Here is a 10,678-nt window from a genome sequence, read left to right on the forward strand (position 1 = left end):
GTCACTGTTGTGTCCGCTACTTATGTTGATATTGCGTGTGCAACCTGTGAGGAAATTGGTCTCACAGTGTTAAACAATGATCTAAAAGCAGCTGGGTAGATAGCACCGGTGATACGTTGCAATGCATGAGCCCTGAGCAGTCCACTGAGGGTTGGGTCTTGATTGAACAACCCGATTCAGCAGTGTGGAGCTGAGTTCAGAGTCTGTGGAACAGTCACCATGGAGTGACTTGAGGAGGTGCGGCTGGCAGAGGTTGATTACACAACTGAGCATAGTTCATACACTCACCATTGTCTACATACATTGGATAGTGAAATTAGCATGGAGTTCTTCTTTCGCTGAGCTAAAGCTACATACTGTGGCTGTCACACTACTTTATTTGAAAATCCAAACATGAAATTAGAAAATTAAATGTACTAAAGTATAGTTGACCCATGAAGTTGAACTGTGTTAATTTACTTATATATAGATTGCTTAGGATGTTTCTGACAATTTGGGGAGGTGGGTATCAGAATCAAGTAGCTTAAAAACATTTATAAAATTAAGGGATGTATAAGTATACACTGAGAGCAGTCTGCTTTACTCATTTACTTCTACCTTGGAAATATACACATATCCATTTTTAAAGGAAATATTTAGGGTGGATAACTTGTTGCTAAACTGCTGGCTGTACATGCTTGAGGACCAGAGTTTAGATTCCTGAGAACCAATAAAAAAAACTGGACATGGTAGCCATAATCCCAGCACTGAGTGATAGAGGCAGGAGGATTCCCAGGGGATTGCAGATCATCTATCCAATCAGACGGCTGAAAGTTCAGAGAGAGACTCTGTCCCAAAAATCAGGTAGAAAAGCAACTGACAAAGACACCCAATATTAACCTTTGGCCTCCACACAAATGTGGATATTTACACACAACGTGAAACTTCCTCCAGACACGTGTAAGTGTAGCCCCTCGGTGCCATTTATAGCCAAATGTCAATAAATCAATAAACCTAACAGTATTAAATCATACTAGAAAAGTATTAACTGGGCTGGTGATACAGCTCGGTGGTGGAGCCCTTGCCTATGATGCACAAGACCCCAGGTTCAATGCCTGACACCACGAAACTATTAACTGTAGAACCATTATGATTTCATAGCTGCCTCCCATTGCTACCATCATGAGTTGTGTTGACTTATCTGCTAATCTTTTCTTGAACAACTGTATATAACCCAGTAAAAATGATCACTCATGGTTTTTATAATGTTTTTATAAATGTTTTTACTATATAATGTATAACATATCACCTCTATATTAATCTGTTATTAGAAAGGCTTCCTGTCAATAGCAGATTATCAACTTTTAGAAGACTTGAAAATTATAATGAACTTCTGGTTCTACAGGGGTTGATGCTGACACTAGCATTGCTCAGCTGATAACTGTGGAGTGCTGTTGAGCATTCTATGCTTGCCCATATCCCTTGGTAATGTGTAACTGCTGGTATTATCATTCAACTTCCTAACACAACATTCTGTTTCTACACACACCATTTTCACACAAAATTAAGCCTCTGCAATATTAGCCATTCTAAGACAATGGTATTTAAGTCATTTTCATATAGTAACTAACCTTGAACATACATTGTATTTTCCTATAATTTCAATAACATAGTGTCAAATTTCTGTCTGTCAATCCAACAAAGAATAATGTACATATATCTAGGATCTTTGTGTTTCTCTTGCAGAGAGTAAGATCAATCATTTCCCAGCATTCTTCTTATATGATCATCAGCCCTCTGTCCAGGACAGGGGTGGTAAATGTCTCCACATAGTTCATCACTTGATTCCATTTGTGTTGGTATTTAACATATGAAAATTTCTAGTTTTTTAAAATTATGTCAGTCATATTTTATGGCTTCTAGATTGAGCCATAACTAAGTACCTTTCTATTACAGAATTAAATGCATTTAAAAGTTATAAATTTTTTTATATTTGTTAAGCTTCATATACTTTAAAACTTGACAAAGAGTTACATGGGTACCTTTCTAAAAAGACACAGGAGTCCTGTTATACCTCCAAAGAATTACAACTAGTAAATTTAAAATGAATTAAAGGACCAAACATCATTAGTCTGTCACTTTAATAAATACCAGGTGTAGGTGGTCACCAAAAGCTCCTAAAAGCAGGAGGTGAAAGTTGGTGGGGAATTCTGTCATTGACAAGTTGGGCTGAGATTCTTCAGGTCGATGGAACTTAATGCCAGAAATGGAAGACATTTGGCTCCTCTAGACAGAATCCCATACTTTCTTCAATGAATCAGTCTTGCCTACACTTAAGTTTTGGTTCTGAGTGATGAGCAAGTGTCTCAATCTGATAACTACTGTATATGCAATACAATAAAAAAAAAAAAGCTCATGTTAGACCAACCTGGGAATAAAATAAATAAAGCCTGCAAGTGGGAAACCCTGCAAGACAAATGGGCCATTTCTTCAGCAACCTACTAGAGTCTAAGAAGTCAATGTGGGAGTGGTGATGCACACCTTTAATCCCATCAGGCAGGCAGATCTCTGTGAGTTCAAGGACAGCCTGGTCTACAGAGTGAGTTCCAGGACAGCCAGGGCTGTTACATGATAGACCCTGTCTCAAAAAAAAAAAAAAAAAAAAAAGAAAAAAAAAACAATAAAAGGACCATAAGAAGAATTTCCCAGTATAATGTAGAATTTTGTTTAAATCAAGATCAGTTTACACAAAGGAACCTATGAGAGAATCATAATTGCAAACATTTGCTACAGACTTGATATTGGGGGGCAATGGTCAACTTTACATGTGAGCATGTGTTATTGTTTTCAAGCCCTTATATTTTAGAGATCAGCAGAGTGTTTACTCATGAAATGGCATGTCAGGGACTTGCTTTAAGATGATTCAGCGAAGGGTTGTGAGGCAGGGAGGGACAAAGCAAGACAGACCTATTTTTTTGTTGACAGTCACAGAGACTGCATGATGGGGGCACAGTCTATTCTCACACACACACTGAACCCCTTCTACAAGAAAGGATTTAAAAGTCCTAATTCTGGGCTGGAGAGATGGCTCAGCAGAGTACCAGCTGCTCTCCCATAGGACCAGGGTTAGGTTCCCAGCACCCACATGGTGGCTCACAACCATCTTTAACACCAGTTCTTGAGGATCTAGCACCCTTTCCTGGCCTCTGTGGGTACTACACATACACAGAGCACAAACATACAAGCAGACAAAACACAAAACAAAAATAAGAGTTTTTTAAAAATAATTTTTAAATCCACAACCGTAACAAGGCAAAGCACCAAATAGTCTCTGTCTTTCAGGAGCAAATCCAAATATCCATGAAGTCCATCACTGGTGTAAGGCAAGTTGCTGAGAATTCAAAGAGGAGTGCCTATAGTCACTTCTTTTCTGAAAGTGTTCTACTGTAAAACAAAATTCTAATAAATCTGTATCTTCAGCCTTGAGCATAACAGATTTCCCAGATAGTTCAGATAGTCTCAATTAACTCACTCCAGTTTGTCCCTGAGTATAACTGCCACAGACTCAATAGAGAATCTATAGCCATCAGAAACATCTCCCTTCACAGGGCCTGGAATTAGGATCTGTGCAAGCCAAGATTCCTCATCTAGAAACCAGTAATCAGCCCTCTCCTGCTAAATTTTGGTACTGCAATCTTATTCACCTAAACACTGAACTCAAGTAACCGCAGGACGCTGCAAATGCAAACCTGGGGAGATGCCAGGATGTGGAGGAGTTTCTAGAGCCAGACAAAGCAAACAGCAGAAAAAAAAAAAAAAATGTAATGGAGAAGAAGAGAGCCAAGTTAACCAGTAAAACACTGTCATCACATGATGCTCGTCCTTAGCTCTGCTGCTTTTTAGAACCACCTGGAGTTAGTCCTCCCTGTGCCTCAGTTTCCTTATTAGAACATGGGAATAGTGCATGCCCCATAATCGGGCTATTATGAAGACAGAGCAAGGTGACACCTGTCAAGAACTCAGGGAGGGATCCAAACCAATGAGCAAAGACATCAAGTAGCCCCGGCATCACTGTACCTTCCAAGCATCTCCCAGCACTAGTCAAGTGCCTTTGCTAAATGCTCATGGAGCCATGTGGTTATTATCAACATTTCTGTGACTGGTTAATGTTTCTTTCCTCTAAAAGGCTACAAGTCTCCGTGAGGGCAAGGACCATATTCAGCTTTACTCAATCTGTTCTCAGCATTCAGCACAATTCCTGGAACACCATAAATAAAAAAAAAAAAAAAAAAAAAAGTTAAGTGACTCTAGGCCTAGTGGTATACACCCTTAATCTCAGCATTCAAAGCGCAGAGGTTGGTGAATTTCTGTGAGTCCAACACCAGCCTGGTCTACATAGTGAGTTCCATTGACAGCCAGGGCTACCTAGAGAGACCAGTCTCAAAATAAATTATTAAGTGAAACAGTGGTAAAATTCCCAGTTAATATTGTGAATAATCATTACTGCTTTGGATTGAACCCTACCGAGCACATCATGCTGAAATCCTGGGTGCCTCTAAACATGGAGATTCTATTGGACATGGGGCTGCTGCAGGTGTAACTCAGTAAATTCAGATGAGACATACTAGACATGAATCTACCATCGCCAGTGTCCTCGGAAGACACTGGCAGAGACGGAGATTGGGGGGATGGCTGCACACCAAGGATCAGGGACTAAATTTCACCGTCTGCAGTACTGTGTCACAGGGAGCTTGGGTTTGCTGGTCTCTCATTTTCAGACGTAGCCCCCAGGCCTGAAAATTCACTAATGTCTACTGCTGAGATCCCTAGTTTCTCCATGGCAACCTAAGACACTAATGCCAGCACCAATGCTGAGGTAGAGCTTTGAATAGGAATGCCCCCGCCCCAGATGCTCATGTTTAAATGCTTGGTTCCCCAGTCGGTTAGGAGGTGTGGTCTTGATGGAGGTGTGACACTGGGGGGGTAAGCTTTGAGGTTTCAGGGGCCAAGCCCAGTGGCCCCTCCACCCCTGCCTCCAACCTGAGGATAAGATGGAAGCTCTCAGCTACTGCCCCAGCACCATACCAGCCTGCCTGCTGCTACACTTGCCACCATGATGGTCAAGGACTCACCCTCCGAAACCAGAAGCTGCCACTTAAATGACTTCTATAAATTGCCTTGTTCATGGTGTCTCTTTACAACAATAGAAAAGTAATTAAGACATGCCATGCTTTGTGTCATTCTAAAGTTATGCATAGTACCTTTATGTGCCTATTTGTACCTTTTTTTCACTGTTCTCAACAGTTCCGATCTACATAAACTACTGCATCAATAGCTTTCTTATTTTCCCCATTTCTCATGGTTCTCTTCCTGGCAACGAATAAGCTCTATTTAATAATTCACTAACAAAATTAACAACAGAAAGTATTAGTGAGTCAAGACTTAAATGAGCTACATGTTCATATTCAACCATTTTGACATTTCAGACCTTAATAAAATGAACTGTTCTGTGTGTGCACATGTACATGTGTGTGTGCTCATGGCCTGAGATTGATGTTGGCTGTCATCTTCAATTGCTCATCTTTCAAGACAGTCTCTCCATGAATGTGGAGCTTGCCAATTTGGCTAGACTAGTCACCCAGCAAGTCCCTGTCTCTACCTCCTGAGTGCTAAGATAACACAAGTGTGTCACCATGCCTTGCTTTCTTATGTGGGTTCTGGGAATCACATGTGGGTTTTAATGGTTATTCACTAAGCATTTTATCAACTGAATCATCTCCCCAGCCCCTATAATATGTATTTTAAAACTGAGGGCATGAATTTACCTTTCATCTGTGATATAGTAGGGAATAGGGAAGAATTCTAGTTTGAGATTAGATGGGTGGCTCACAGGTTAATAACATGTACTGCTCTTCAGGAGGACCCAGGTTCAATTCCCAGCACCCACACTGCACAGCTCACAATTGCCTGTAACTACAGCTTCAAGGAATATGATGTCCTCATGTGTGCATCCTCTCTCTCTCTCTCTCTCTCTCTCTCTCTCTCTCTCTCTCTCTCTCTCTCACCTACCCACACACACACATACAAATCTCAAAAATTTTATTTTTGTCTATCTTGACACTTCAGAGATGTCAGTTTTTAGTTCAGCAATGCAACCCGATTTACTAAATCAGATACATTTGTGATTTCAGAAGAAAAATCTTCCACAATTACCAAATTTCCTCATGAGGTAGAAAAGACTCTGTTTTTTATAAATATATAAAAAACTTAAAACAAAGTATCCCATAGTCAGGGTATACTGCTCAGGAACAATCTGCAAGGCAAGTGGCTGAGGGAGGGCCATGGCTTACTGTCCCTGCCAGTGCCATCACCTCATGCTGGATTATGCATATGCTTCCTGAAATCCAGGACACTGTTGACATGATCATGGAAACTCTCAGCGGTCCAGGCAAGACAAGTGAAAACACGTTCATGAAGAAATGTGACAGAACAGTTAAGACTCGAGTATTTCCACAAACTCAGAAAAGGCACAGCTGATGATGGGACCGGGTATTGCATTAACTTTGGGGGCCAATGCTGTCAGGAAGGTTGTCACTATTCATACCGGGAGAAGACAACGAAGGGAAAGGGCCAATCCAAAAGGCCTCGGGCAATAGAAGAGTGGACCTTCCAACTCAATTAAGTGAAGGTCTGGCTGGGAGAAAGTAGAAAACACAGTTGTGATGCACACTTGGAACCCCAGCACTCAAGAGGTGCAGGGCAGAGATGCTGGCTTTCCCTCCACCCTACCTCCTGGCCCACAAGCTACATCCCAGTAGTGATAACCACAGGAAAACCTGGTAACCCTGACACACACAGCCCTGTCAGGATGACCATGGAAAGGCAGACACTGGAAAGAGGAAAAAGTTGTGACAGGGAAGGGTGGTGGGCAAATGACCAACTCCCCAGGGCCAAGAAATGAACAGAAAAGAAACTGGAATGGGAAAAGGAAGAATGTGAAATAACACGTGATCTCAGACATAAGGCAATAAGGAATTAGTAGGCAGAGCACCAGACATACCAAAGGTATTAATCCCTGCAGGCTGTACACAGGGGCAGGTAGATCTGTGTGAGTTCTAGACCAGCCTGGCCTCTGTATCCAGCTCTAGGACAGCCAAGGCTACAAAACAATTTTTTTTTAAAAAAAAAAATCAATTGACAGATATCAATAATCTTAAATAGTCCATGATTCTTATTGTGGTAAAATACCTATGAAATATTTCATTTTAGCCATTTGTTAAGTGTGCTGTTCATTAGTATTCACAATGTGTGCAGCCAGCACTTCTATCACTGGAAAAGGAAACATTTCTATCACTGGAAAAGGAAACTCCATGCCCATTAAGCTGTCACTCTCCAGCCCTCCGTCTTCCTCAGCTGATGGATACCAATCTTCTGTCTCCAGGTCAATGGACTTTTTATTAATAAATTGGAATGCAGGGTACTTTGCAGTCCTGAGGCCTCTTTAGCTGAATCTCAGCTTATGAGGCAAGCCTGTGACAACAGTTCTCAATTAACAGGCAAGTTTTTTCAGAGAACTATGTGACTTGTATCGGGGCTAGAAACCGCTCTCCCTTGGAGTGATGAGACCCACAAAAGGGAGAGGCTCTGCTGTCTGTGAGTACCACCTTTTACATCTACAAGAAGCACAATGAATAAGGCTCCATCAAAGATGTTCCTTGTCACATCCTGGACTACCAAACACACCAACACTCCCAGATACTTAAAGGAAATCCAGTGATTGTTCTTCAGTCTTTGCATTTTCAAACTCTGCTTTGGGGATCCAAACTTTCACCATCAAAACATAAACCGGTGAAACCCTGACTCAGAACCCGATCTAGGTCTGCTTCCTAGCATTCAGAAGTGGTTTCGTTTCCTTCGGGGCCCCACCCTTCTCAGGCTCTGATTTCCCACCCTTCCTTTGAGGTAGGGAAGGTTTGGCAGAAATAATTGTTCTTTCTGGAATGGATTTTCAGTCTCTCAACACCTTCAGGAAAATGGCAGGGACAGACAGGGTGGACTACCTTTCAAAGCACCAGGAGAAATGGTGAAGGCAAAGAAACATGTCAGAGATGCACCGATGTAAACTGAACATGAGGCCAGAAGCCTTTTGTTTTAAAATAAAGACCAACCCTGCTTGCCAAACAGGCAGCAAGGTCCTTCCTCGTCATCGTCCACTTCCTCTACACCCTGCCTCCGTCCTACCCACACCAACTGCTTCCCCATCACTGGGTGGGAAAAGCTTGCTGCCTACAAGCTCAGACTGCTGATTTTAGGGCTGGGGCCGGGGAGGGGGTGGTCATAAGCATGGAGTCCCAAGTCTGTTGAACCTCAACTCACATACAGGGCAGCATGCGCGAGTGGGGAGGGGCTTTATTTCTTTTGAGAGAGCAAGTGTGAAGGGCTTTCAGCAACAATACTAGCTCAAGAAAATCCCACACTTCAACCTGAAGAAGCCCGAACCCATAATTGTGCCAAAGTTTGGCAGAGTCCTAAACTGGATGAGAATTACAATTCTGTGAAGATGCTCGCCCCCGCCCCCATTACAAGTATATAACTTTGGCCACTAACAGGCTCACTGGATGTACAGGAAGCCTGGCTTCACTCCAAAGAGCTGCATCTTAGACGGACACCAGAAGCGTCACTTCAACAAGTGTCCAGGGAATCCTTACGTGGGGAAGGTGGGTGCTGCAGGTGCCTCATCAGGCTCTGGGCGCTCCGGTGAGAGGGTCCCACATTCCCTCACGCCGTGGAGCTTAGTGTCAGTGATTGTGCCCACGCGAGCCCCTTCTCCCCAAGGCCCCTGTGTGCCAGCCACACGACCCGGGAGGGGAACTCGCTCAGCTAGGCGGAGGCTCGGGGGCTGAGGCTGGAGCTGGGAGGTGACAGCTTGGCTCCCTGAGCCAAAAGTGAAGCAACTCGGGAAAGTTCCCGGAGCTGCCCCGGCTTCCTGAAGCCGCCCCCCCCCCCATGCCCCACACTCCCCGGCCGCAGCACGGACCTGAGATGGTCTCTTGGTATCCCTTGGTGAAGAACTGCATGGCGGTGGCCGCTCGCCAGGGCGTCTTGAGCAGCCCCTGCCGCTGGGGGTCCTCGCCCAGCGAGCGCAGGATGGATGAGTAGGCGGCCGCCAGGTTAGGGAGGTTCAGCTCGTTGTCCTCCTCGCTGCGGGGCCGCCCTGCCTTCCAGGCGTCGGCCGGCTGTGAGTTCTTGGCCTCCGGCGCCCGGGACTTCTCGGCTGGCCGGCTGGCCCCGGGCCGCGACAGCTGCCGCTCGGGGAACCCATTGGTGCACCTGGGTCCCCTCGGCTTCTCCGCCGGCAGCGGGCCCTTCTCCATGGACCCGGCGAGACTGCTCCCGAGACACCCAGGGGTGCTGCAAGCGCTGCGGCTCGGCTTCGCCGGCGGCCGTGACCTGTGGCTGTCACCGGGACAGGGGGTCAGCCTGGAGAGGTTCTCTGGGAGTGAAGGGTAGCGGCCAGCTGGGGAGCCCCGCCGCGCCTCTTTTTATGGCGGGGCGACTCAGCCGGCGCCGCGGGCCCTTCTCATTGGTCCGAGCCTCTTGCGTCACGGCGCTTCCCCGCCCCTTCTCCCCGCCCTCCTAGTTGGCCCCCAAGTCCCGCGGTTGCAAAAGACCAGGTTGGAACCCCTGGGCTTACCAAGGGAAGAACTGAGTCAGCAAAGCGACAGGAGTCCAGGGAGCTGGAACCTCGATAAATAGAAACACCCGGTCCACCTCACTTTCGAAGGGCAAAGGAGGCGTGGTCGCAAAAATGTTGTGGTCTGGTTACCCTGTGAAAGATGACTTAACAGGTGACCTTGCTGAGGTAGGCAGGGTAGATCAAATTAGCTGGTGATAAACAACTCCAGTACTCTTAAAAAACAAAACAAAAAAAAAAAGTTTTTATGGTTTTGGGTTTTGTTGTTGTTGTTGTTGTTGGTTGTTGTTGTGTGCGTGTGTTACTTTTTAGTTACTTTTTTGAAATTAGAATTAGTTTCATTTCTGCTTTCCCTTTCATCCCTCCCTCCAAACCTTTCTCCATCCTTGCTTTCTTTCAAATTCACAGCCTTTTTCTTTAATAGTTGTTACATCTCTGTGTGTGTGTTCCTAAATATGTAAGTACAACCTGCTTGGTCTGTATATGTCACTTATGTGTATATGTTCTCAGGGCTGACCATTTGGTACTAGAGTGCTCTTCCCTGGGGAAGACTATCCTGGTCTCGGCATCCCTTGGTTGCCTGTTGTGCTTTCTCTAGGGTTAAGGCCTCCTGAAGTCATCCCATTCGCCACCTTCACCCTGTCCTTGTTCACAAGTCTATTGGTATCATCCTTTTTAGCTGTCTGGCCTGGAATTCACTATACAGACCACCAGGGAGGCCTTTAATTCACAGTGATCTGCCTGTCTCAGACTTCTGAGTGCTGGCATTAAGGACACATGCCCAGCCTCTCTCATGCTTTAGGCTAGAGAAGTTGTTATCTGAAACTTGTTCAATGGTTTAAGGTGAATACAACTGCTGCTCTAGAGAACCCTCTGGCCACTATCAAGGCAAAAGTACAGCACCTAGCACTCCTGGGACTCCCTCTGCCTAGGAAGACATAGTACTTGTGAGCTGCCAGATCTCTACTCCACTGTCTTAACCTCCCCTGACCTTGACTCTCATAA

At 44.8% G+C, this 10,678-nt stretch overlaps 1 protein-coding gene across 1 annotated transcript in view; it reads right to left on the reverse strand.

The window, feature by feature from the left end:
• The window catches only part of Gch1 (GTP cyclohydrolase 1), a 32,303-nt gene extending 22,766 nt beyond the window's left edge, over positions 1-9,537 (reverse strand). Inside the window, exon 1 of the mRNA XM_051177081.1 lies at positions 9,017-9,537. Within this exon, the coding sequence (XP_051033038.1) occupies positions 9,017-9,353 (337 nt within the window). The 5' untranslated portion in view covers positions 9,354-9,537. The remainder of the gene's footprint in view (positions 1-9,016) is intronic.
• Positions 9,538-10,678: the final 1,141 nt, after the last annotated feature.

This window comes from Phodopus roborovskii, unplaced genomic scaffold, assembly GCF_943737965.1.
Source record: "Phodopus roborovskii unplaced genomic scaffold, PHOROB, whole genome shotgun sequence".
Taxonomy (NCBI): domain Eukaryota; kingdom Metazoa; phylum Chordata; class Mammalia; order Rodentia; family Cricetidae; genus Phodopus; species Phodopus roborovskii.